At 52.0% G+C, this 26,895-nt stretch overlaps 3 protein-coding genes and 1 long non-coding RNA gene across 5 annotated transcripts in view; 2 read left to right on the forward strand and 2 right to left on the reverse strand.

Annotated features, from left to right (window-relative positions):
* Positions 1–534: 534 nt before the first annotated feature.
* Positions 535–3,513, reverse strand: RSAD1 (radical S-adenosyl methionine domain containing 1). Its single transcript, XM_021555545.3, has 10 exons — positions 3,456–3,513; positions 3,190–3,350; positions 2,568–2,701; positions 2,275–2,479; positions 1,837–2,202; positions 1,691–1,754; positions 1,458–1,605; positions 1,332–1,386; positions 836–939; positions 535–761 (listed from the first exon to the last, which is right to left on the reverse strand). Exons 1-10 carry the CDS (start codon positions 3,511–3,513, stop codon positions 635–637), a joined length of 1,422 nt encoding a protein of 473 aa, XP_021411220.3. The 3' UTR covers positions 535–634.
* A 29-nt stretch (positions 3,514–3,542) lies between these two features.
* LOC110484391 (uncharacterized) lies at positions 3,543–5,066 on the forward strand. The gene is made up of 2 exons (XR_002467739.4): positions 3,543–3,898; positions 4,610–5,066. It is a non-coding gene; the product is annotated as an uncharacterized LOC110484391 (long non-coding RNA).
* Positions 5,067–5,452: 386 nt separating this feature from the next.
* The window catches only part of ACSF2 (acyl-CoA synthetase family member 2), a 36,901-nt gene continuing 15,458 nt past the window's right edge, over positions 5,453–26,895 (reverse strand). The window contains exons 10-16 of the mRNA XM_021554988.4: positions 26,665–26,741; positions 7,970–8,077; positions 7,718–7,869; positions 7,130–7,271; positions 5,975–6,085; positions 5,758–5,826; positions 5,453–5,668 (exon numbers count right to left, since the gene is read on the reverse strand). Coding sequence (XP_021410663.2) covers positions 5,618–5,668; positions 5,758–5,826; positions 5,975–6,085; positions 7,130–7,271; positions 7,718–7,869; positions 7,970–8,077; positions 26,665–26,741 — 710 coding nt within the window. The 3' untranslated portion in view covers positions 5,453–5,617. The remainder of the gene's footprint in view (positions 5,669–5,757; positions 5,827–5,974; positions 6,086–7,129; positions 7,272–7,717; positions 7,870–7,969; positions 8,078–26,664; positions 26,742–26,895) is intronic.
* CHAD (chondroadherin) lies at positions 17,327–25,954 on the forward strand. Of its 2 annotated transcripts, none has more exons than XM_085556834.1 (4): positions 17,327–18,177; positions 22,432–22,595; positions 22,717–22,862; positions 24,992–25,954. In XM_085556834.1, exons 1-3 carry the CDS (start codon positions 17,398–17,400, stop codon positions 22,856–22,858), a joined length of 1,086 nt encoding a protein of 361 aa, XP_085412960.1. In that variant the 5' UTR covers positions 17,327–17,397; the 3' UTR covers positions 22,859–22,862; positions 24,992–25,954. The 2 variants fall into 2 exon arrangements, with proteins under 2 accessions (XP_085412960.1, XP_021410566.1); XM_021554891.3 differs by having other exon boundaries at positions 17,328–18,177; positions 24,995–25,954.

Consider the following 26,895-nt stretch of genomic DNA (forward strand, 5'->3'; position numbering starts at 1 on the left):
TAAATAAATAGACTCCACAATCTGGTGTAGTTATGGAGTGGGTACGGATTGCCAGCTCCCGGCACTAGTGAGATCACTCTCCAAGACTTGTGTGCTGAGCCTTAGTCTGACCCAAACTTTTATACACGAAATTGTTCTATATGCAATACATTACACAACCTTTCCATGCAGATTCAACCCCTGGACCCGCCTGTCCTCGCCTCTCATGCTAAATAGGTCCACGCCCTTCTGGCGTGGTTTGCTGTGGTGGTCTCTTGAGGCTGAAGATTGTGGTCTTCCTCACGGTTGAACTTTTAAACTTTTCTCCTTTGCACATGCACTTTCGGTCCTTTGGTGCTTATGGGAGTACCATCTGTCAGTCTCGGTAGGCTTAGGGACAGAGGAGACTCTTTATCTGGGTTCTTTGTATCTTCAGTCTTTTTTGGTGTTGTTCTTTATGCAAGCTTCAGAAATGTGCATTTTCTTATGCCCTTTTGTACCTTGGCAGATGTTTCTTAATTAAAAGGTTAAAATTCAAGACATAACTCTACAAGCTAGAATATAAGTGCTTAATTTATTTTGTTAACTTAAGTGAACTCCCAAAATCTCTGTTTCAGTTTATTATCTGTTATTATCCGTTACGGCTGCTCACAGTTCATTCCTCAGCTGGACCCCCGCTCAGTGGGTGCTGGGCAGCGCCCAGCACCCGCCGCAGCTGCAAGAGCAGGTCGGGCAGCAGCGAGTCCAGCACGGCCAGGCCGGCCCAGGTGCACCGCAGGCCACTGGGAAAGAGGTGCTGGTGAGAGCCGGTGCCCCAGGAGACCCCCGGCCCTGCCCGCAGCTCCCCGGGGCTCACCCGCTGTCCAGGACAAGCCAGCCCTCCTGCTGCAGCGCCCGAGCCTCCCCCGGCTGCCCGAACACAGCCTGCAGGCTGAGCTGGGGGCAGAAGTGCCCCCAGCGCTGTGAGCCCAGGGCAAGAGAAGGATGTTAGTGATGGGGCATCAGCAACCCAGTACCCAAAGGGGCTGCAGGAGAACTGAAGAGCGGCTTTGGAGAAGGGAATGGAGTGACAGCAAAAGGGGTGATGGAAAAGGCAGATTTGGATAAGATATTGAGAAGAAATTCTGTGAGGGAGCTGAGGCCCTGACACAGGTTGCCTCGAGAAGCTGTGGATGCCACATCCCTGGAAATGCTCAAGGCGAGGTTTGACAGGGCTCAGAGCAACCTGGTCTAGTGGAAGGTGTCCCTGCCCACGGCAGGAGGTGAAACGAGATGGGCTTTAAGGTGCCACCCAATCCAAAGCATGACTAGCATCGGATCGATGCGGGGTGTCCCCACAGGTGGCTCCTCACCTCGTGTGTGATGCCTTCATCCGTGCGCAGTCCTAGGGAGAGCAGCTCCTCCAGCCTGTGGGGACACGGAGAGCTGTGAGGCAGCACAGACCGGGACGGGGCACAGGGAAGGACCCCAGTACTCACTGCTCCAGCGGGCTCAGCACCGCCCGGCTCCTGGTGCCGTGTCCCTGGCTCTGCACCTCCCGCATCCAGGCGACAGGCTCCAGGGTCTGCACACGGGCTTCTCGGCTGTGGCCGCCCTCAGCCCGCGGCACGAAGCGCCCGTGTGCCCCTGCAGCAGCCAGGCAGGGGACAAGGAGTTCCCAGGGCACATGGCCACACACTCCCCCGTCACTGCCCCTCCATCACCCCCTTACCTGGCCCCACACCGATGTACTGGTCACCGTGCCAGTATGAGAGGTTGTGGGTGCTGAGGGCGCCCTGTGGGAGAGCCCTGGGGTGAGGGTGAGCCTGCTGGGGGACCAGCATGACATTGGGGGTCACAGCAGGGGGAACATCCCACCTTCCGTGCAAAATTGGAGACCTCGTAATGGCGGAAGCCAGAGGCGACCAGCACACTCCGGGCAGTCTGGTACATGTCAGCCAGCAGATCCTGGGGGGGTGCAGGCAGCGCCCCACTCCTGACCTGCGCTGCCAGCGCCGTGCCCCGCTCCAGCATCAGCTGGTACAGGGAGATGTGGTCGTCACAGAGCCCCAGGGTCGCCTCCAGCCGGTGGGCCCAGGCGTCCCGGCTCTGTCCCGGCAGCCCAAACAGGAGGTCGATGGAGGTTCGGCCAGGAAAGAGCCCCCGCGCTGCTTCCACAGCCTTCCGTGCCTCCGCCGCCGTGTGCTCCCGGCCCAGCATCCTCAGCTCGGCGTCATCCAGCGACTGCGGAGGGAGCACGGTGCCCATGGGCTCACGGGGGGCTGCGGGGGCTGCGGCGGGGAGAGCCCCTCTCACCTGGACGCCGATGGAGATGCGGTTGACCCCAGCCGCCCTGAAGCCGGCAAGGTGAGACGCGCTGGTGGAGCTGGGGTTGGCCTCCAGCGTGACCTCAGCCGCGGGAGGAAGGCGGGCAGCGCCCGCCACAGCCTCCAACACCGCCGCCACAGTGCTGGGGCTGGCCAGGCTGGGGGTGCCCCCGCCGAAGAAGACGGAGGTGACGCTGTAGGGCAGAGGGTGGGGAACCTTAGAAACCTCAGGTGGGCACGGAAGGGGCCGGCACTCCGCAGGAGCCCACGCTGCGCACCCACCTGCGCACCTGGCTGAGGCGGAGCAGGGTCTGCGCCTCCCGCACCAGGCAGGCGCGCACGGCCGCCTCGTCCGCCGCCGGCACCACGTACGTGTTGAAGCTGCAGTAGGAGCAGCGCTTGCGGCAGTAGGGCCACTGCGGGATGCGGCGTGTGGGGGACAGCCGTGCCCTCACCCCCAGCCACTCCACTCTGAGGGGGACACCCCCGGCCCAGTGCATGGACAGCAGTGCCCCCCACCTGCCCCGCAAGGCGAACGACCCGCAGGTGTGACCGTCCGTGTGCACGGCTCGGGGAGCCCTCGGTTCAGGCCAGCCCCGTACACGCAGGGCTCTCCTCGGTGTGCACAACCCCGGGGTCCCACATGCCCGTACGTGTGTGCGAGCCCCAAGGAGCCACATTCACATCACCTGTGCAGACCCCGAGCCCCAGGGAGCCGCATTCACATCCACCTGTGCAGACCCCGAGCCCCAGGGAGCCGCATTCACATCACCTGTGCAGACCCCGAGCCCCCCAAGGTGTACACCCCCAGGACCCCGAGTGTGTCCCCACGCGTGTCCCCACGTGTGCACGGCCGTGCCTCCCCGCCCATTCACAGCCCGGGTCCCCCCGTGTCCCCGCTCACGTGCACGTAGAGCGCGGCTGTGGCGGGGGCGGCCGCTCCCGGTGCCGCTGCCGGGGCCGGTCCCGGGGCCGCTCCCGGTGCCGCTCCCGGGGCCGGTCCCGGGGCCGGTGCCGCTCCCGGGGCCGGTCCCGGTGCCGCTCCCGGGGCCGCTCCCGGTGCCGCTGCCGGGGCCGGTCCCGGGGCCGGTCCCGGTGCCGCTGCCGGTGCCGCTCCCGGGGCCGCTCCCGGTGCCGCTCCCGGTGCCGCTGCCGGGGCCGCTCCCGGGCCGGCCCCGCCGGGCACCGCCGCCGCCAGGCCCCGGGCGCAGCGCCGCGCCGCCGCCATGGCCCCGCCTGCACCGGGCGGGCCCGGGAAGGGTTTTCCGGAGTTTCGGCGGAGGAAGGTGGCCTGTGCCCACTCAAGTTTTGTGCAAACCCGCAGCTGACGAACCCCGACGTTAGTAGTTGTCTGTGTTCATAGTCACGAGGAACTCCGAAATTCCCATGACAAAGGCTGGGACTGCAGATTCCCGTTTCCAGGCCAGAAACGCGTAGTTCGGTGTAAACCACCCCTGTTGTAACCTTCCCTCTCCGGGGAGTTTCCGAGCAGGCAGCGAGGACTATAAGAGTGGGACTCGGGCACGGGCAGGGCAGAAGCCATTGAGCGAGCCTGGAGCACTGCACGCATGGAGGCTGCACTGGCAGACAAAACGGACAGCTTTTCCTCTTCCGTGAGTATTTACAGCCGGGGATGCATTATCTCAGGGGCTGGGAAGGGGCAGGGGGCACCGCGGGAGGCTGGCGAGGGCTGGATATGCTCTGGGGAAGGCATGGGAGGGTAGGGAAGGCTCCTTTGGTACCAGGCTCTGCCAGAGCTCACACCCATGTTTGGTGCTGCCCCACTCCCAGAACAGGAGCAGAAGTGGGGTGGCAGGGGCTGTTCCCCCTGTGCTGGCTGTGACCACGACCCACTGGTTTTCTTAGCAGTGTGTCTGTCCTCACTAGCCAGGGCTGGTGTCACTGTCATTACTTATCCACTGCCCCCCAGCTACAGCGAGCACATGGGGCACCTGTGGGCAGAGCAGGGGTTGTGCCAAAGGTGGAGGTACTCATCACGGAGAAGAGCAGAAGCTCCACTCGCTGCAGGCCTGCCCTGCACCTGGGTTTGTGCTGTGGGAAGCAAAAGGAGGTAAAGAGTCCTTCCCTAGACATCAGTCACAGAGGCTTTTTGTGTCCCCAAGGTCCCTGGCAACAACTGCTGCCATGCAGGTAACAGTTCTTCCCTTGGGAAGGAAGGTGACAGAGATAACCAGGGAAGGGAGGAGACGTGAGTGAAATGAGGAAGGATCAGTGCTGAAACCAGCCCCACATGCAGTGTGGGAACAGGAGAGGAACTTGCTGGAGCGACACTGACACAAACCATCCACGTTTTGTTCTTTCAGAGTGCAGACGTGGACAGGGGACTTGGCCCCGCCGTCTGCTTCCATGGGTAGAGCCCACAGCCAGCTGTGAGATGAAGGATTGAGACCTCGCTGACACTTCTTCTTTCTCCTCTTGCACTGCCCTCCACCCACCAGAGGAAGCCAAGCATGGAGGGGGCCCAGCCTCAGCTCTGCTTGGAAAGGAAGCAGGAGGGAGACAGCTGGAGGTCAGCGAGAGCTGGCAACAACATTATCTACACTGCAGCTGGCGTGGGACACTTCTGCTGGCAAAGAGGAGCTCTGCCATCCCTCCTCTCCCAGGAGTGTTTCATGGTTGGGAGGTACCAAATAACTCCCGTAAAATGCTGTCCCAGGTACGCTCTGCTTCACACTGCCAATTCTGGGACAGGAATTTTGGTATTTCTGCAACAACCTTACTGTCTTGTCCAAAACAACAAAATAAACAAAGCTGTGTCTATCTTGGAGAAGGGGTTTTTTTTGGGAAGCACCTGGGGGAGGTATGGGAACAGAATGAGCTTTTCTAGCCAGTTCTAGAGAGCCCCAATGCAAAGTCTCATTCTCTGAAGTGCCTGGCCCTCATTTCAGGGGTTCAGTCACTCCTAAATGATCCAGGAGTCTCACAACATCCAAGGTTGGGATAGGAAACCAGGCTAGGGCATTTGTGTCCATAAAATACCCACCAGCATATGTTCAACTCCTGTGAAATGGCTGCAGCCAAGCTGATCAGAGACACACAAAATTTTTAAACCTTCATAAGGTCTTTCAGTAACTGGACAGAATTCCAGAAATAAACATCCCTTCCTCACACCACAGTATTTCTGTTGGCAAAGAAACAAGTCCTACTGGGAAAAAAAAAAGGCACTTTGTTTTATTGATTAAAAGTGCCATCAGCCTGATGTCAGGGAGGGAAAGTCTCCATTGCATAGCCCAAGGAACAGGTGAAAACCAGACTCAGAGCTGACTGAAATAGGGTTGATTTGTCCTGGTTTTTGCTCTGCCTTCCCAATCTCAGAGCTGCAAGTGCTTCTCCATCTGCTCTCTCAACTTGTATTTCTGAATCTGGAATAGAGGGCAGAGAGCAGGGAGAGAGACTCAGAGAGAGCTGGGACAGAATGCCAGGGTTCCTGCCCTGCCCCAGCCCCTCTTACCTTGCCTGAGACAGTGAGTGGGTACTGGCTCACAAACACAACATAACGTGGGATCTTGAAATGCGAGATCTGGGAAGAGAAAAATTAGGGCTGAAGGAACAGCATGGCACTGCCAGGGCTGGGTCCCCCAGTGCTCTAAATCCATGGGCTTTCATCCACCAGTCCCCAGCAGCCACTGGGTGTACTGGTCTGGAAGGAAACAGGACTGGGAACCCACCTTCCCTTTGCAGAAAGCTTTGATCTCTTCCTTGGTGCAGTCCTGCCCAGCCCGCAGTCGGATGCAGGCACAGATCTCTTCTCCCATCCTCGAATCCTTCACACCAACCACCTGGTCAGGACAGATGGACAGTGTGACCCTTGGGGTGTCCCTGGCCTCCCACAGGGTCTGTGTGCTGGCCGTGGTGTGTTCCCTGATCCATACCACAGGGTGCTGGAGCATTGTGGATGCAACGTGGACCTGTCATCATCCCTCTGATTCCAAAAAAAAAGGGGCAAGAGGTTTCACAAACAACAAGGAGACAAGCCACGAGTGCCTCGGGATCTCCAGATGGAATGGCAGGGGAGGGATGAGGTTGAATTAAAGGATTATAATCACAGATCTTAGTGGGTCACTGCCTGTGACACCAGGAAATTAGCTTCCCAAGCCTGAGCTCTCTCCAAAGTTTGCTCCCACTATTCCACAAGAATCCTACTGTCATTCCCTGCCTTGAACCACTATCTCCAACTGCTAGAGACACGTTGATCCTTTTGAGTCCAGAGCAGTGACATAAAGCCCTAGAAACCACATAAACAGGGCTGGTTTGCAACCCATCTGCACTGGGACTGTTCCAAAGAGAGATGCTCGCCTGGCACCGGCAGAACTCTGACTAAATAAGCAGTTTATTTATGGGGAGACTTGTCTGGCACAAAACCTGAAGGAGAACAATCCCAGCAGACAGGGAACAGCTGCTCAGTCCTGGAAATCTTTGCTGTCTTGCAAAGGAGTGAAACAGTCTCACTCCTCATCTCCAGGGGCTTGTTGGAAGATTCTTCCTGGATGTCAGAGTTGAGCAATTATCAGTAAAAACTGTCCTTCCAGACTGCTTTCTGAGTAAGAATGTCAGAGGGAGTTATGAAAGTGGACAGTTTAAAACTGAAGAATGACAAGCACTTTGCAGACATGCAGCTGGAACACAAGGAGATTGCCACAATCCATATGCCCCGTGCCACTTCCATCCCATCAGCCTGTCCCTCCTCCTTGCTTACCAATATTACATAGAATTTGATGCTGAAAACAGGGAAAGACAACCAGGTTCCAAGCAGCAATTCCAGAAGCTTTATGTACAGGATTCCCAAAAACAGATTCTCACCCACCCCACCTCCTCCCACTCACCTGGACCTCCTCAACCTTGGGATGGGTGTGGAGGAACTGCTCAAGTTCTGATGGATAGATGTTCTCTCCTCCCCGAATAATCATGTCCTTGCAACGCCCTATAATTCTGCAGTAGCCATGCTCATTGAGGGTGGCGAGGTCCCTGCAATGACAGCACCCTTCTAGTACTGTCCCAGCTGGCTGGAAGCATGGCTGATGCTCCCACCCAGCCAGGGTGGTGTCAGAGGATAATGGCTGAGATGCCACCTGAGCACATGGAAGAGATCAAAGAGCTCCTCGTACAGAAACTGGCAGCATCCACACCACACAAGCACCAGGATTTAGGGGGGAGGCAATGCCTGGCCCTGCCCTGTACCCCCACAATCCCTCCATGCACAAGTGGCCAGTGACAATCCCCCTCTGCAGGGACACTCAGCACCGAGGTCTCTCTGCTAAAAGCAGTTCTGAAGTGTCACAGAGAGATCAGAGGGATAAACTGGGACAGTTTTCTCTACTTTGGAAATCCCAGCCAAGCACTCCTATACACACCCATGCCTCCTCACCCGGTGCCACCCTGTGGGACCATCTGGGAGAAGCTCTGAGACTCACCCTGTCTTGTACCACCTCTCAGCAGTGACCACTTCACTTGTCTTGGCAGCGTCATTCCAGTAGCCCAGCATGACGCAGTAGCCACGGATCTGAAGCTCCCCTGGAGCGTTCAGAGGCACACACTGCCCTGTTTCTGGATCCTCAATTTTTGCCTAGAAGAGAAGAAGGGCTTAGTTGGACATCAGCCCCAGACAGGGAGGATGGAGTGAGGTCTGCTGAGCACCTGGAGCACATGGGAAAGGTCATGGTCACCTCTGTGTGGGGAAAGATGTATCCCACTGTCTCGGTTTTCTGGTCCATGTTGTCATTGGGGAACCCCATGAAGGTGACAGGGCTGTTTTCTGTGGTCCCATAGGCAACCTGCAAGCACAGGAGAGGAAATGTGTCTCAAGGGGAAAGAGGACCACACAGCTTCAGACACAGGAATGACAAACTGGTCATGACTGCAGGGGAGAGTGGGGTGTGAGGAGGATGTTCTCCCAAGCCACTCAGGTGACAGGCAGTCCTGCCCTGCTGGCTGTGGATGGGGCCCTCCAGACACTTCTCCAGAGAGTCTTGGACAAACAGGAGCTAGAGCATCTCTGCACCTGCCTGACACAGCCTTCATCTCCCTCACAGTGCTCCTGACCCCATCATATTGTCAATGCAGGCGAACCCAGTGGGAAGAAATGATGATGTCTGACTCAGTTCAGAAGGCTGAATGATTTCTTTATTATAACTGTGCTATAATACATTAATATACTATATAAAGGAAGATACTAAAACTACAAACCTACTTTCTCTAACTACCAAATCTAACTCACTCCCAACTCGTGCCCCTCTCTGAGAGCCCAGCTCCAGGTGGGTTGGATTGGCCACCAGGCTCAAACAATCCTCACCAGAATCCAACCAAGCAATCACCCCAGGTAAACAATTCTCCAAGCACGTTCCACATGAGAAAAATGAGGAGCAGAAATATAAATTGTTTTCTCTTTCTTTCTCTCTGTGCACCTCTATGAAAAATCCTGAGAGACAGAAATGTCCCTGTTTCCCACATCACCCACAACACCTGGGGTGTCATGCACTTTTGACACCCTAACTGCTGTTCTTGGAGGACTCCAGGGCTTGCCATCCTCTTTTTCAACCCTTGCTTCTCCAAGCCCTGTCCTGTACCACCTCTGCCAGACACCGACTTTGCCTTGGTGCCCTTGCAGCCAGGGTACTGAGTTCACCTTGCATCTCTAGCAACTCAGAGAACAGGACAACACTTTGGGAAAACCCTGGAGCCAGCAGCAGACCTGTGTGGGAGACAGCGTGTCCTGCAGCATGGCTGCTTGCTGCAGATCCTTTTGCAGACATCAGCCCCTGTAATCCTTGTAAGGGCATCACGAGGCTGCTCAACACTTGGCACAGCTGCCCTTACAGACCCAGAGCCTCACAGCAGTACAAAAGCTTCTTGCTGCTAAACCTCCTTCACAGCTAATCCCGATGGCAGGCTCTGAGCCACCTCAGCTGAAGGTCACTTCTCCTCAGAGGAAAATTCCAGTGCTTTATGCCCAGCTCAGTGGCCAGGCTGAGGCAGCAGGAGCTGCACAGGAGGTGCCCTGGGCAGCTCTGAGCTGCACCAACAGCACCATCGCTGGGATTGCTGCTACATCTCTAGCTCCTGGGAGCTGTGTTTCAGCAGTGGGAGCTGCTGGAGCACTGCTCTGGTGTCTCTGGCCCACTCAGAGTAATGCCATCCCAGTAATGTCAACTGTGGCTGCTTTGCTGGGAGAGCATGGCTGTGAAAGGGCTGATGTGGGAAGTATTTCCTCATTTCTCCTGCAGTTCTCCAGACTGACACGTGAGCAGCTCTGACCCCCAGATTGCCCTGGCACCCAGATCTGATCAGTTCCTTCCCAGGTGTGCCTACATGGGCATGGGCTGGGCACGGTGTTCACCCAACTCCAGGCACTGTGCCCCAAATTAATGTGGAGCTTGGCAAAGGACTATGATGCAGCATGTGAACAAGGATGAAAATATTGTGAATGAGCTGAACACAACACTGGTATGGGGTACAACAGCATGTAATAACACTGGAGCACTTGGCTCTTTCCCCTGCTTGGAGCTGCTGGAGGATCTCATGTTGGGCACAGTCTGTCACAACGGCTGATGCTCTTGTTGACTGCACCAGGGTCAGCATGAATCCAAGCTGGAGCCTGCTTCTACCCAGGAATCTGGAGAAGAACTTCTCCAGGATGCTGCAGGCACCATCTGGTGCAAACTGCTCTGCTTGGAGCCTGGCAGCCCCCAAGGAGCAACTGTGAATAGACTTCTGCTCCCAGACACAAGGACAACTTCCCAGCTGGGTGCAAACCCACAGAGTCTCATGCTCAGACTGGATTTCTCTCCCACCCACTAATACGAGTCCTGTGGCTGCATCAAATGACTGACCAGACCCAAATCCAAGACCTTAAACACTTATTAAAAATCCCAGTGCCTTTGTTTTTTTTTTTGTTTTACTCTGCTGGATGAATTGCAGTGTGGGTCCCAGGATCCCAGCCAAGCCCTGAGTCAATCCTTGCTGCCTCTCCAGGTCGCTCCAGCAGTTTAATTGGATGCAGGAGTAGGCAGCTCCCTGGCAGGATGGTGCTGTGGGTGCTGTGGCTCACCAGGCTCCTCCACATGCCTAGCACTGTGCCCTAGACCCCAAACACCAGCTATTGATGCCTTGGCCTGTGGCTTGTCCCCATAAACACCCTCATACCCTCAGAAATGGGCTTCCCAGCTGGTTCAGAGGACAACACAGGTCTGAACCAGCCTCTCATCTAACTACTGCCTTCCCTTGCCTGCACCAGCACATCACTCTGTAGCCAGATACCAGGATGTGCTCCAGATTTCTCCAAGATGTTATCCCCCTCTTAGGATGCTTATCCACAGCTGTATTCCTGGGATGGAGGCAAGGGATGAAGCAAATACTTGTGACAGCACAGCTGTCTTCCCAACCTTTTTCTGACACGTGGACCATCCCACATGGCCATTGTCAGCAGCAGGCAAAACAACACTTCCATGAAACTCCACACACTAATTTAAACTTGGAGATATCCATGAAGATTCCTAGCCATCATGACCCAAGGGGACACTTAACATCATTCAGCCTTGTCATCTGGTGTAATTCAGTCCAGAAAACCTCACCCAATAATTTCAGCATCAGCTCCATAATTTCCACTGGAGCTGTATGTGGTGTCAAAGCAGAGCTTTCCAGAGGCAAAGATTCCAACTTGGACCTTTGGCTTCAAGAGGAGCTACAAGAATACAAAATATAATTGACCACAAAGCCCTTTTTTACTGTAGGACCACAAGTGACCCCCCAACACCCCGATCAGTCCCACCCTCAGTGATGACAAAGACAGCTCCAAAACAAACTGCTGCCTTACTTGCTCCTACCAACAAGAGATTCATTCTTTGTGAATCCCAAGCCTCTGTATAAACCAGGAATAAAAAGAACATCTTAGCAGAACTGTGTTTTTTAAAACACATTTCCCAAACATTTCCTGCTAGTGCTGTTTAAATACTGGTCACTGTGGAACAGGCAAACAGCCTGAAGAGGGAAGCGTCTAAAAATTAAAAATAAAGTAAAAACAATCAGACTCCAGTCTCTTTAGTAAACATTTGGGAGGCAGGCTGATCTGGTGCGGACTGTGGGGACTCTGAAGACCCTGGGTTTTTCCCAACTGTGCTGCTTATTTACTGTGTAACTTGGAAGAAGCCACATCAGCCCTCTGCTTCTTGGTTTTCCCTGGCATTCGACAGCAATAAAAACACCCAGTGTCCTCCACATTCATCTGCTGCTGAACGGCTGTCATGAAAAGGCTGGGGCTTTAACCACCAGCACCCAAGTGGGTTATACTGGGTGGGACTGGAGCAGAAGGTCAGGGCTGCAGAAAAGCCTGAGTTCCTTGGAGGACACCCTAGCCTGGACCTGAGCACTGCTCAGGGAGGATCTTCGCACTCCCCGTCACCACCCTCCAGTTGTGCCATGCTGCCATGATGATGGCAGGGCTTGAACTGACAGACTAAAGCCGACAGAAATAGAGCTTTGCTGGAGACAATATTGGCCTTGGAAAAACAGCAGCAAATTGACTGTGAAATAATAGGGATTTTCAGACTTCAAAGAGGGCATACATGAACAACAGCAAGCAGACTGGCAACCCAAGAGGTGTGTGCAGGCACCTCGAAGAGCCCTTTGAACCCCTCTCAGTGTAACATGCTGGAAGGATCTCATTATCCCTAAACCCGTGCTGACTGTGTCTGTCTTGGATATCTCCACCTGAGTCAACCCCATTCCTTCCCATCACAGCCAGCTCCAAATCATTCTTAACTGAGCAAGAACCTTGCCTCACTCACTGCCATTTCCCCTGCTCACTGCCAAGATCACTCTAAACGTTTCTGTCCCCTGGGGACACGCATCTCCTTGCTTTAGAGATATCCCACTATCCCAAATCATATTGGAATATTCCTGAACCTTCAGGTCAACTTTGCTGCTGCAAAAAAACAACTTCTGATCGCATCCAGCCTGTGCACATTGAGATCTCATTTCCTTCCCCAGCAACAGTACCATCTTTGTGTCAAAAACATCAGGACACAAACAAGCAGGTCTTGCAGCAAAAATCTCCAAGGGTGACCACCCTGTTGACATCTCTCCACCAAGAGAGCTGTCAGAGAGTCCCAGTTTGGATGGGGCTTAAAAGAGAGCCCAGAAATATTAGGTGCCCAAAGCACCTTCTTTGTGCTGTGGCATGCAATGGCTTTGCCTCAGGAGGAGACCAAAAGGACAACCCAGAGTGCCCAGGCTGAGACTGGGAATGAATCTCCTGTGACTGCCCAGTGAGGACAGGCTGCTCCTCGTGCTCTTGAGTTAAAGCTCCTCTCTTCTCTCCAGGCCAAGCAGAAGACTTGAGGCTTGGAAGTGTTTCCCCCTTCCTGCCAGCAGTGCAGAAGTGCTGCCCAGTGGCAACCAGCAAAGATATGGGCAGTCACTGGTTTATCCACAGTGCCATAAAAGGTCTTTGCCGTGCAATTAACTCCATCATCCCTATTGCTGATGCCAATGCATTTGGGAAAAGTGAAATTAAATTCAAAAAGTGAGAGGAAATGTAGAAAGTGTCACGTGAAGGTAGAAAACCAATGGTTTGGGGGCATCGGGATGCTGAAAGCTATTGGAGAAGGAAATTCAGCAAAAATCTAGGAGCAAAGGTTTTGGAGGTTTTATGGATTTGGAGAGCTCAGCTCCGACCAAACACATGGCTGGAAGTCTGGAATCATGTTGCATCCATGAGGCATTTTAAATGTTCTCACAGCCCATTTCCACAGCTACAGAAACCAGCTACTCATCAGGTCCTCCCCAAAACAAGGTGGGGTGGGACGAGGAGGCCAAGGACAAGCAGAAATGTTGTCACCACATTTTCCATTTTGAGAACAGAGGGAACTAATGGCGGGGGAACATTTGGGAAAGTCAGAAGCCTTGCATGGATCAGTGGTGCTCCACAAGGGGAGAAGGCTCTGCAAACCAGGACAAGAGCCCTGGCCAGAGCAGGGAGATGCTAGGGAACATCTGGTGCCTTGCAGGGTGGACACAGCAGGGCTGGGAGAGGCTGTAAGGGCTGGGTGAGCTTCACTGGAGAGGCCAAGAGCCTCATCCAGCAGCTGCTGGAATCAGCAGAAGGGAAGGGTGGGTGGACATCAATGGGAAGCCAAACTGGCAGCAGATCAATGGGTGGAGGCCATGTTACAGTGGAAGAAAACCATCAGAAGGAAGGAGGTAGACCCACCATCACCTCCTCCAGCTCAACAAGCAGCCCTCACACTGCAGTATAGGGACTCTTCAAGTATTTAAAATAAAAATGGCAATTCAGGTCTGAACTCAGAGCCCTGGATGCTACTGCTGGGACAGGAGCTGCCTGGAAGAGAGGGGAACCCAGGAAAGCCTCAGGGACTCCCCTTTGCCCACCACCACAGCTCCTCAAACACTGTGTGGAGTGTACTCCACCCTTGGGACAAATCCATGGGACACTGCTGAACTTGCACCTTCTCCCAGCCCAGCACCCAGGGGCTCAGCTCCACAAGAGCTGGGACACTCCAGGACACCCCCAGAACTGCCTGAGCCCCAGCTTCAGCCAAAATGAGGAGGGCTGCACCCCAAGGCCAGCCACACTGGTGCCACTCCCAGAAGGTGATTGCAAGTCTGCATTGTCACAGGAAACCAGATCTGGAGCCCCAAAAGCTACAGAATCAGGCTTAAAAGAGCAATGGACAATTAACTATGGAGCTGTCTTGCTATGCCAGAACTGTTCATACATATAAAAATAAAGATTAAACCATCTCCAGTGTTGTACCAAACTAGGTCAGACCTGCAGCATCAAAGAAACACCCCAAATCTATATTTATACTGCTTCAAAAACTCTATTTGCTTAGCCCACAATGCCTCAAAAGAGGAGAGAAGGGGAGTCCAGCATCTGCAAATCACCAGGAATGTTTGCAGAACTGTTAATCAATTAAGAAACAGAGGTGGCAGGATAATCCTGCCTCAATGTCCTTGCAGTGCTGGTCCCAGGGGATGTGTGAGGCAGGAGCTGGCCATGGGGACACCAACACTGCCCCATTGTCACCTGCAGACTGCAAACCACCCACGAGTGGGACCCAGGCTGGCTTTTGAGGATGGCTGGACATTTGCTGGCCAGTTGAGGGCTGCAAAACCCGGTGTGGGAAGAGCAGAGCCGTCCAGTGAGCAGCTCAAAACACAAACAGCCTGGAGCCAGGGGAGAGGTGCCAGCTGTGGCAGATGCCAAACAGCTCCCACCACAGGAATGCGCTTGCCGAGGCATGGAAATCAAAAAATACTAAAGGAAAGAACTTCCTTTTATTCACCATTTGAGTCTGGAGAAATGGATCTGAGGAACAGACACCTTTTCCCTCTTGCTACTCCACTGTTGCACCAGTAATAACCTGGCATCCACCTAAACTATAGTTCAGGATCAGGACTGGCAGGAGTGCTGAAGCAGGGACAGCTTCCCACCTCACACCAGCATGGTGGCAGCTATAGCCCAGCATTTTCACATGGAAGCTACACTTCACTGGTGTCCACAGTGAAGTCCACAGTGTCCACAGCACACCCATCCCTGCAGGGAGAGAGTGTCTCCGTCCCCCCAAATCTGCAATTTCAGCCAGCAAACAGATAAAGGGTGGAAGAAAGTGAATTTTATCCTGAGAGGAAGAAAGAGAAGGAGGTTTGAGCAGTTTAACCATTGAAAAGAGTCTTGTTCCAGAAATACAGAGGGGCAGGATGTATTTATGGATGGGGTTTGCAAGGTCCTCACCAGCTTTTTGTTCCAACCTGACCCACACTGGCCAAAATCTCTGCAGAAGCAGTAAGCTGTTAGATGACTTTTTTTTTTTTTGCAAGGGGATGGGAAATCCAAGTGCCAGACTCTCAGTGAAGGAGCACAGATTCAGTCCCCAGATTCAGTGTCCAGCAGAAACAGGCAGGGTTTTAAATATCACCCACCAGTTGCTTTTGCACAGAATAACATAACTGCAGGAATTGTTAATCGAAGTATTACAGTGAAAATTAAAGTGGTTGAACCTGCTCAGAGAGAAAATGATAAAATCAATTAATAGATAGAAGATGATGATTCAAAGGTAATTTTTTTGTCTTTTCCAATCATTCCCCCAGCTCCCTGCCTGAGATTTATGAGCAGTGCACACTCAGGGGCACTGTCAGAATCACAGAACAGCAAACTAAAGAGGCAAAGAAGGAAAACACAAGGAAAACACGGAAGGTTCTGTCTGTCTCTTGCTTCTCTGTCTCAAACATCCTGACCAAGGCACTCAATGAGCTTCTCCAGAGAGAAAAGCATGTGCATGACCATTGTGGTGCCTACTGAACCAGGCATAAGCCAAAATACCATTGTTTTGATCAAAGAGTTTTAAATCCCACAGTACCCAGAAGGTCCTCCAGCAGGAGCATGGAGCTCTCAAGGTCAGAGCACCTCTCCAGAGGTGAGAAGCTCTGCTGCTGAGGTGAGCTGCTCCATGGCAGCACACCCCAGGGCTGACAAACACTGAAAGCCTGACATGGCCTGGTTTGCACCAAGGTCCCACATGACATCATTGTTTGGCCACAGGCTCACCAGAACCACATTCCCACCCCAGAAGCCTCCTTTCTGCCCCAAATTAGTCCTGCAGTGCAAACACTGCCCAGACTGGCAGCTGCTGCCCAGAGCAGGGCTGCCAGGCCCTTTGAATAACACAGTCCCGAGCACGCGCGGCGGCGCCGGCTGATTCCTCACTGCAACAATGGAAAAACCCAGGAATCCCACTGAATGAGCCACTCTGTGTCCTAAGTCAGCCCTTGGATTTCCTCCCTTTCTTGAGCCCGTCTCGCCTCTGCACGGGTTCCACTGGGGCTGCGCAGCCAGCCTCAGGAGCAGAAATCTCAACAAGCTCACAGTTATATGCTCGGCTCTCAGCTGTTTGCTGCAGCCAGGAACTGGCTGGAAATCAGTTCAAAATGTTCCAATTCCAAACCCCACCCTGCAACCCCTGGATCTCTCTCTTCACACTCACAGAAGTAGGCGCTGGGGCTTTTAACTGCTTTGCTTTAGCCTTCTTAATTGGGAGAGCAGGGGACATCCCTTGTGGTGTTAATTCACCTTTGCCACTGCTACCCTAAGACAGGAGCCAAGGCAGATGCCACTCCCAGTTCCAGCAGTGATTCTTTTGTCTTGCTAGCTCTCCATCCCTTTACCAACACTTTTCCCTTTCCACAACTCTGCCTCGAGAGCCACAGGCACTGCCACCAACCTCCACACCACTGCCTAGCCCACCACATCCCTGCCCCATCCCTTGTTGGAAGGCACCAGATGTCCTGACCATGCATATTATCCTCAACTCTTCAAAAGAAAAGACACAGTAGAAGCTAAGACTGTTTTTGCACTCCCTTTCTTGGCCAGCTCTTCAATGCAGCCTAGATCTGGAAGTGTTCAACCAAAATTTTGCATTGCAAGAGCAACTGCTGCGCTGCTGGCCTTTGGCATGACCCCATAGAGCTCCCACCTTCTCCAATCCCTGTTTAGGCAAACTCCTCTTGAATCAGTGAAAAAAGGCACCCCACCCCGCCACCAGGAACCTTCCTCTGTGAGAACAGGACCAGGCGCTTCTCCCCAAATCAGCTGAGGCTAAACAGAACCCAGATCCTGCTGGAAGCTGCAGCAGGAGGTGGCTGTGGAGCTCAGCAGTGCTCCCTGCTATGCTGTTTAACCAAACCAGGCTGTTTCCCCCCCTGCAGATGAATCTGGGCCCTGCTCAGCAGGGACCAGGGAGGTTCTCCACAGAGCAGGTCTGCATTGGTTCTTCCTGAGTATTTGCCTCCTATTTTCCTCCAGAGATGAAAACTGCCTCTGCACATGGCTCAGCAGCAGGGCCATGGACACTCCTCTGCCTGGTGCCAAGGGGTTAAGCTCACAGTAAGTTCCCAAAGCCAGTTGTTTCCAACTGGCTGCTGCCTGTGGTTTGTGGGAAGGGATTTTGCTTTTTAATAACATTATAAATAGGGCTGTGTTCAGTATGCTGCAAACCCGGTTACTCTCTCTCTCTCTCTCCCACCCGTCACTCTCCTCCTCCCGCTTCTCTTCCCACCACACTTAATTCCAGATCTGACCATGAATGGGTCAGGCTTCCTCCTCACTGTCCTCAGCCTGCTGGCATGTCTCGTCTCCACCATGCAGGCATGTCCCCCCAGCTGCCACTGCCACGGCGGAGACCTGCAGCACGTCATCTGTGACAACGTGGGGCTGAAGAAGATCCCCAAAGTGCCCGAGCAGACGCGGCTGCTCAACCTGCAGAGGAACAACTTCCCCATCCTGCCCACCAACGGCTTCCGTGACATGAAGAAGCTGGTGTCCCTGCACCTCCAGAGCTCTCGCATTAAGGAGATCTCCACCGGAGCCTTCCGGGGGCTCAAGAGCCTGGTCTACCTCTACCTCACTGACAATCAGATCAGTGTCATAAAGCCAGGAGCCTTTGATGATCTCTCTGATCTCACCTACCTGTACCTGGACAAGAATAAGATCCCAGACCTACCCAAAGGGCTCCTCTCCCCTCTTGTCAACCTCTTCATCCTGCACTTGGGCAGCAATAAAATCCAGGAGCTGAAACCAGGGGTCTTCAATGGGGCTAAAGATCTGCGCTGGCTCTTCCTCTCCGATAACTCCCTCACCAACCTCCTACCTGGGGCCATGGAGGATGTAGAAAACCTTGCTGTCCTCCACCTGGACAAGAACCAGCTGAGCAGCTACCCTGTGAATGCAATGAGTAAGCTGAGAGTGCTGGAGGAACTCAAACTTTCTCACAACCCAATTGAGGTCATCCCTGACAACGCCTTCCAGTCCTTTGGGCGATACCTGCAGACACTCCACCTGGACAACATGAAACTGAAGAAGGTGAGTCTCTTCTCCTTCCACTTGCTCCAGATCAGAAGCATGGGGCTTGCTTTTCTTCCCCTTTACTAAGCCCTTGGTTTGCTGATCCTCCCTTACAGAGGAGAGGGGAGATGCAGATCTGTAGGCTCTGCAGGCAGCAAGGCACTGACTACACCCTGATGTGGCTCAAGCGAGGGATGAGAGAGCACACCCCACCCCTCTGTTATTTATGCAAAACCAAGTTATCTGGAACTGATTAGGCCCTCTGGATGGATGCAAGGCAGTGCATTCCCTCCCAGACTGGAGGCGACACCAGACACCGAGAAAGGTATCTGGGATGCTCCAGGACAAATAGGAACCTTCCATACTCACAGAAACAAGGTGAGGGATGAGAGGTGAGCACGTCCCTCATGGTGGAGCGCACTTCCACCTTGCAGAGCTGAACTGCTCTGCCTCCTGTGCTCAGCCCAGGTACCTGCTGTAGATCAGGGGAGGGAGGCTCCTTGGAGGGGCTGTGAACAGTCCTGGTTTCTTCCCCCTGCCTTGCAGACAGGTAGAGGTACAGACCTTCACCTCCCCAGTGCCTCCCAACCTGACACGTTACAAAGAAAGGTTTGTTTATTGATGCTCTCTCAAAAGGAACTCTCCCAGCATCTTACAAAGGAGCCCTGTTCCCACTGGAGGGGAGGAGGGACATTCAGGTATCCTGAAGGGCAAAACAACCCCCTCCTTTTTCTGTGAGAAAGCAGGATCCACAGTCAGGAGTATCACACTCAGGGAATCACTTTGAAAAGCCAGGCAGTGCTGCAGAAGCCAGCACAGCATCCTGATGCAGCCTGATGTCCCGGGTGAGTCCCCCAGGGCTGGAAAGACAGGGTGGTGCAGGCAGAGCAGAACAGATCTCCCTGGGATGATGCTTTGCCAGGAAAACCAAAGAGCTTTCAGGTGAGGCAGGGTGGGACTGCACGGCAAAGCAACACCCACCACATGCAGGAAGATGGGATGAAAAAGAGAATTTCTTCACAACTCAGTCTCACAGTGATGAGCAGATCACATGCAAGCTACAAGAAATGCAAAAAAACCACAGAGTTTTCAAAGGGAGATAGAATCCAAAAAAGCTCAAAAACTGGAATTACAGCTTGTTCAGGTGCAGAACAACACTAACTAAACCAGTTCAGTAGTAACTTCAGTATTTAAGTATTTATTCAGTATTTAAGTATTTATTTGCCTTGTCCACTCTGATCATTAACCTCTCCAGTATGAGACTGAGCAAACTCAACACTTGAAAAGGATTCATTTACCTCACTAGGCAAGATCTTAAATGTTCTGTTACAGCACTTTTGTAGACTCAGTTCTAAGGCACTTTCAATCAAATATTGCAGTCTAATGTTGTACCAGCTAGAGATATCAGAGTTTCCAAGTTACATGTTGAAGAAATTAGAGTTTGGGATGTTCCAGGGAAACAAGCATCCTTGGTTTGACCAAGAACCAATGGTTAACAATTCTAGCCAGCAAAAAGGATTTTTTTTTACAGTGACCACCTGTAAGTAGGAACATAAAAGGCTCTTGTGCAGCCAGTGCCTCCTTTCCTCCCCAGCAGCCCAACAGGACATCAGTTTATGGGATCAGCACTAATAGGGGTGCAACTTTAGAGCTTGCAAATACAAAGCTTCCATCTAATTTTCCCTTCAAATCTTCAAAGGCCTCATACCCAAACAGCCCACGTGTGAACTTTGCACTGCTAAGAGACATCTAATCACAGAGGCCACACGATCCAGGGAATCACCACCAAATGCTCTAGGTACTGCTGGCATCTTTACTGTAGCCCTTTCTCCTCCACAAACATGCTGTCCTTAGCTCTTCCCTGCATGCCTGCAAGATTTTTGAGCTGACCAAGTGTAAACCCACGCAATTCTACTCCAGCCTAAATTACAGCTGAGCAAAAGGGAGAGCCTGAGCAAAAGCTGGAGCTCCCATTCCCCCCCAGCATCACAGACCCACACCAGACCCCACAGGGCTGTGCTGCACAGGCCAGGACCCTCCTTGTACCTCAACATGAGACAAGCACCCCCATCTGTGTATTCAGCATAAAATAACTCAACAGCAGTAAACCTCCATCTAAATGAGGGATAAAAATCACCCTTTTCTTCCCAAAGACACGGTCTGGCAGGCGGCTCTGTAGCTGTTAGCAGCAGATGTGAACTCTTCTCATGGGGCTGGGAGAGGAATGAGCAGCTGAGACAGTAACACCACTGTCCAGCCTTCCCAGCCCTCTGCACGGCGTGCCAGCATCCCTCAGAGCAGCTCCACTATCAGCACAGTCCAACCTCCTGGGGTTAGCTCACTTTTGGAAGGAGAAGACCAATACTGACTGTCCAACAGCTACAAGGATCTGGCTATGCTCTAACCCCATCCAGCAATGCTTAATTTGGGAGATGACAAAAGTTCATGGCTTAAAATAGTGCATTTCCTCCGTCAAGCTTTTCAGTTTAGGGAGCATGAACACGCCCTGATGGTCCATGAGAAGTGCAAGGTTCTTTTCAGAAATGGGAGCACAGGTCCTGGGGCTTTGGGAAGACCTAGCAAGTGTCCTCTCCAACCTTTAGAGAAAACTTCCCCCCCACATTGAGAGGGAGGAGAAATGGTTTGTCATAGCTAAGAAGAGCTTTGTGCTTTGTCAGGGAGCCCCTCTCCTGTCTGCCACTGCCATGGAAGTTCCTGTTCAGGGGTTTGCTTTCAACAACTTTCCAACTTGAATAACCATGGGCTGAAAAACATCAGGGATGAGGCCTCAGGGAAGAGAGGAGAGGGCTGCAAAGTCAGCTCTACAGCCTCTCTTGCTTTTTGACAGCTTTCTTAAGGGAGACTCTACCTTAAAGCCTCTCTATCAACCAAGAAAGCACAAATTTTACAGCATCCCTTGTGAAAAAAACCCACTGGAAATGAGAAAAAATGGAGGAGGCTGAGGTGCTGGAAACCTGCCTGTATTTCTGCATTGCTCAAATGCCAAGTGTAAATTTCCACTCAGAGCCCCCAGGCACTGCCAAAGTCTACAGCCCCTTCAGAGGCCACAAACACTCCTCCTTCAGTCGCTCCAGGCAAGGCAACAGGCCTTGGGAGGATTTCCAGCCTTAGAAAGGAATAGATGAGAATATATCTTCATTTAGAATGGAGAAGTATGGCTCAAAAATAAAAAGGGTTGCCAGACTTCAATTTATTTAGGGATGGGGCTGCAAAGACAATCCCACATGGATTTGGGACATATCTCTCCTTGTAGGACACTCCATCAACCACGAGCCCACCAGTCTGCTGCCTCTCAAGTATACAGTGTCCAGCAAGCCAAATCCCTGTTCACAGCTTCTTCACTTGCTCTCTCCATGCTTCATAGAATGATAGAATAACCTGGGCTGGAAGGGGCATTAAAGATCATCTCTTTCCAAAAGCCCCTGACATGGGCAAGGACACCAGGTTGCTCCAAGTTCTGTCCAACCTGGCCTTGAACGCTTCCAGGCACAGCACATTCGCAACTTCTCTGTGGGAGTACAGGACATCCCTCTGTCTGCCCTGGCAGGTCTGGAACCCTGGCAGGGGTCAGGAACCCCCCTGGACAGAGCCCCCAGAGACACTGGCTGTGATCTCTGGCCATGGAAAAGAGTTTTCAATCTTACAGGATAAATTACAAGCTCTGAGTGTTTGATATAAGTAATAATTAAGTGTGGCACAGGTGCAAAAGTAAAATTTTAGGATTCTAGATTAGGGGTCCAAAGGGGACAAGATGGAGGAAATTTGGTGTGCCTTGTCCTTTTTATCCCTCTTCATGCCCTCCATGTTTCACTGTGGTGTTGGCATTTTTCTGTTGGTTCAGGCTGGGGACACACTGTCCAACATAGGTGACAGATATTGGCACATTATTGTAAATCCAGCCCAGGGAGTTTCTGGTATTGAATGTTTGTCACATCCCACTGAGGGCAGAGCCCCACACGCTGCCCTGCAGGACAGAGCTGGGCAGGGCAGCAGAACATGTGAGAGATAAACAGAATAAACAACCTGGAAACCAGCACAGACCAATTATGGCTTCTGCTTTGGCTACAGGGCTCAAAGACAGAGACTTTCTACAATCTCAGAATCATCAATAGCACGGATTCCGACACTTCTCTAGGCAACACGTCCCAGTGCCTTGTTCTTATGACACTCAAAGTCTGGAACAGAGGAGCTCAGGTTAGGAGTCCCCATTCCCCACCTCCACGTTCCTCACCAGAAACCTTTGTGCTTCAGTTTGCAGACAACGCGTTCGCCGGCGTGACCGCGCTGAAAACCGCCCACGTGGAGAACAACCGGCTCACCCAACTGCCCCGAAACTTCCCTTTTGACAAGATGGAGACGCTGACAATCTCCCGAAACCCCTGGCACTGCAGCTGCCAGCTGGCACCTCTGCGCAAGTACGGCACCGCCGCAGCCCAGCCTGCGCCAGGACACGGCGGGCACAGCTGGCAGCTCTCTCTGATGCCCGTGGTTTGCCCCTTTCTCAAGTTCCTCCCTTCCTTCCTCCCTGTGTCACAGGTGGCTGAAAGGGAACCGCACCCGTGCTGAGGACAGCTGCTCCACGCCAGCCCAGTACCGGGGACAGCCCATCAGGGACACCCCGGCCCTCCGCTCCTGCAAGCTGCCCACCAAGAGGTCCAGGAAGGGGAGCCGCCATTAAACACGTAAGATGGTTCCCCTTTAGTTGCACCAGAAGCCCCTGCACCTTTTGTGGCACCAGTCTTAAATGCCACCAGGGTTTGGCCTACAGCAGCTATCCATCCAGCCACAGATGTCTGTGCTAAGAGCTGCACCATCTCCTGGCTGCACGAGCTCCCATAGCAGAGAACCTGCCTGTAGCATCAGGGATAGGATCAACTCTGTGAAAAAATATAGGGCTAAAGAGAGGCCTGGGGCAGGAATTAAGGACAAAACATGCAAGTGAATATGAAATAGAGAAGTAAGGATCCTGAAAATACACACAGAATTACTTCAAAACCTTCAGGGTTTAAGCCTCAGTCACGCTTCAGGCACTGTGGTGACACATACCTGTCCTAACACCAAAGCCCCATTTCAAGTCAAGGTGTAATTGTTATGCAAAAGGGATAGACACTATATATCAAAACAAAGGCGTGTTTAGCTGACTCCTACCCTGAGCTGGGACCACACAAACCTTACTTTTCTAATCAACTGGAGATGCTCAGCCCTTTGCCCTATAAAGGTCCTCCAGGTCTGATGTGAAATCCAGGGCAGGGCATTGCTGGGAAGTCTGGCCCCAGACTGCCCATGAAAGTTACCTTTCATAAGGAGCAGCTCTTGACCCAGCTGCTTTTCCACAATTACAATTCCCTCCAAGACAGTCGGGTCTTTAAAAACAATTAAAAACAATTAAACATTTAAAAACAACGGCTGTTGTCTTCAAATAAGTATCCCAGAGGAGGGAGGTTCAAGACAGCAAATATTCTTTGGGTAAGGTGTCCTTAGCCAGGAGGTGATTCAGAGACCAGGCTGCCTTCCCCTCCAGCAATGAACTTTTGCTAACAGCTACCAAAACCAACACCAACTATGAAAACTGATCACACAGACACCTTCCACAGCTGGAAACTACCAAGGGGTATTAAGTTCAGCCTGCAGAGGAGCAAAAAAGCCACAATTGTCATCACTCCACCCCAAGCGTTTTACTTTTTGCCATCCCAGAAATAGGCCTGGGATTCCAGAGAACTTTGAATGAGCCTGGAAGTTTGTAAGGTCTTGGGGAAGGGACCTTTGCTCATTTGTTAAGCCAAGTGCAGTGATCCTGCACTGCATTGTATGGAAAGAGGTGGGCATTGTGCCGTGTTATGGCCTTTTGATCCCCACTTCACTAAGGATATGCACATCAGGGTGGAGAAAGGAAATTTATGACCAAAATGTCAGGGATTCTGCCAGCTGCTCTGCGCCTTTCTCAAGTGATTATTTCTCTTGTAGTGCCAGAAGGTTTTATGGATTAGAGATGGAAATACCAGTCATTCCATACAGGGCAGGAAAAGTTCTGCACTAAGCACGGAAAAACTTCAGTTTTCTAAACCACAGTACTCAAACTTAGTTTATTTACAGGTCTGACCCTTCTTAATTGTCTTTCCCTGCCTAAACTTGATCCCAGTTCACTCCTCCATGGTGAAAGTAAGAAAACCATGACCTGTTTTTTTTCTGTAGCACTTTCCATCCAGCTCCCTCAAACAAGTTTACAAGTGCTAATGAAATAGGGAACTATTTATTCTAGTCTTGCAGAAGATAAAGCTCAGTGCCTTCAGGTGTCAGTGCCAAAATGCAGCTACACAAACCCACTCCAGTGTGGTGAGCATGAATTTTATGAAAGTACCTCTGACTTCATCATGCATCCCTTGAGAGCCAGGCAGCTGTCACAGACAGAGGTCTGTATTTCAGGGATGAGGACTGACTTGGGTCACGGGCTATATTTAAGATGGAAAGCTGCTTGGTCGTTTCTAAGACTATACTTGCCCTGGATTTTCAGAATCAGGGCATCAAAATAGTCCACTTGAAAATTTCACTCTGAGTTTCCTCCCTTTGCCAAGAAAGTGCTCCCTGCCCATCAGCACTTTGGGTAAGATCCCCAGGAGTCACCCAGAGTTGGCAGAGGAGCTCAGGGACAGGACAAACCCATTCCTCAGCTGTAACAGCTCCTTGGCTCAAACTCTTCACTTTCAAGCATGGGCTTCATCCACTGATTTAAAAATAGGCAAATGTTACAAGTTTACTGCTCTGCTGGAAAAATCTCCTTAAAGGTGTGGCCTTCTCTCTTTTTTAATGCCAGCAGGCTCCAGCATGGCCCGTCCTGGTGACCGGTCACTTCAGCCATCAGAAAACTACTGACTTCCGAGTCCTTCCTTGAGCTTCTCCTACCTGTCAGGAAATACTCCTGACATATATGAACACCTGCAGCCTCCTCTGAATCCCTGCTTCTCTGCTGATCACAAGGATGGAATCCACCTTCTCAGTCTTTTCCGACATCTATGTATTTTAAAAGAGGCCTTTTTGAAAACTAAACTATGCATGCCCATACTAAGACAAGCTAGGCTAGATCCTGCTGGTAGAACAGTCATCTTTCCCAGAAGAAACATAACCCACATCCCTGGTCAACCAGCTGGCCGCTGTCTCTCCCATTCCAGAGCAGAGGGAGCAAATGGGGAAGCAGGAGCATCCCTCCCCCAGCTGCTTGATAAGGAAAATTGGTCTCAACCCATGCAAAGAGACTCCCCTGCCTACCCACAGAGGGGATCCCTGCAGGCCAGGGCTGAGGGAACAGGTGAAGCAGTGACCAAGTGGCTCTGAGGCAGCAATCTCCCAAAATTGGCCAGAAGTCCTTTAGGGGAAGCAGTACTGGGAACACCCAAAACTGGAACTGGAATCTGATCCATCTGAAGGCTGGATTTCCCTCCCACTCTGTGGGGTCACCAAAATGTCCAAGAGGAGAAGGTGTGCGTGGTGCAGTTGGCTCAGGCACCCTCCTCCTCTCCTTCCCACCCACACTCCAGAGGATCTAGCAGGACACCAGGATGACTATGGTTTATTGTCACAGCTATTTCAATTCCACAGTTGCAATTCAACTATGTTTTTTAATCCTAAAGAGTTATATAAATATATGTCTATTTATTCCTCTGTAACAGTGTAAATGACCTTTAAGAGGATGAAAACTCCTCTGCCTCCTATATAGAAATCGAATTGTATATTTTCTTATGTACATCTTCTGTATAAAGCTCTTGCTGCAAAGATGAAATCAAGTCTCTGTGTGTCTGCCTGAGAGCTGGAGGGATCAGGAGTAACATGAGACCAGTGGCACAAATATAGACTTAATCCTCTTTATCCCATGGGCAGAGCAACTGTTTGGGAGGGTTTTATTATTTCTCTTGCTACAAAACAGGAACATGTGACACCTAATGAGTCCTGAGCTCTCACAGGAATGCTTGAAAATATTTTGTGAGGCCAAATTCAAGTTTACTATAAAAATAGGTAGCTGTCACCTGACAGAGCACAAGCAGCAGCACCAAGGCTGTCCGTGGTGTTTCTAGCTTAGCATTAAGAACATCATATCCAGGAAAAAACCTGGCTGCATCCAAGACAGCTTCAGGACAGATGCCCTGAATTCTCCTGGTCTGTGGCAGAGCACAGAGCTGTCCCTGCAAAACCCTACTGCTGGTGCAGTCAGGGTCTGCCAAAAACAACAGCCTAATCTGACTTCCTCAGCCTTGGGAAGCAGCATGGTACCAAATTAATTTCCTTTATGGCAAAACGAAATGGTTCTTTTCTGGCTTAGCCATTTGCATGTAGATGGCCAGACGTGCCTAGGAAATGCATCAGTTCCCTCTTCAGCCTGATCCCAGCAGCTCCAGGACCACCAGGAACCACTGTGGTCCAGAGACACCCCAACTCAGTGTCTCACTGTGACAAACACCCCTGGCAGGTCTGATCACAGCCACCACAACTCACCACGAGCTCTGGCATGTGCATCTTGGTGATAATTGTCCTCATGGTCTCAGGGGGGACAGGAGAGCCTGCAATAATTCCTGGAAGAAAGAGGAAAATATCTTGGAAACTAGCTATTTACTCCCAGGAGGGTCCCTCAAACAGCTCTCCACTCCCAGATTTAATGCTGACAAGACCAGTGGGATACACTGGTCCCTGTCAAAGTACTTCCTAAATCTTTTTATACAGGTCTTA

Source organism: Lonchura striata, chromosome 18 (genome assembly GCF_050655825.1).
Source record: "Lonchura striata isolate lonStrDom1 chromosome 18, ASM5065582v1, whole genome shotgun sequence".
Lineage (NCBI taxonomy): Eukaryota > Metazoa > Chordata > Aves > Passeriformes > Estrildidae > Lonchura > Lonchura striata.

Bases quoted from the DNA above. Each gene is read 5' to 3' on its own strand.
- CHAD (XM_085556834.1), top strand. From the start codon at position 17,398: ATGAATGGGTCAGGCTTCCTCCTCACTGTCCTCAGCCTGCTGGCATGT. The intron at 18,178-22,431 runs GTGAGTCTCTTC...TTTGTGCTTCAG, and splicing joins ACAACATGAAACTGAAGAAG to TTTGCAGACAACGCGTTCGC. The intron at 22,596-22,716 runs GTACGGCACCGC...CCTGTGTCACAG, and splicing joins CAGCTGGCACCTCTGCGCAA to GTGGCTGAAAGGGAACCGCA.
- RSAD1 (XM_021555545.3), bottom strand. From the start codon at position 3,513: ATGGCGGCGGCGCGGCGCTGCGCCCGGGGCCTGGCGGCGGCGGTGCCC. The intron at 2,480-2,567 runs GTGGGTGCGCAG...TCTGCCCTACAG, and splicing joins CGCCTCAGCCAGGTGCGCAG to CGTCACCTCCGTCTTCTTCG. The intron at 1,387-1,457 runs GTGAGTACTGGG...GTGTCCCCACAG, and splicing joins GTGCTGAGCCCGCTGGAGCA to GCTGGAGGAGCTGCTCTCCC.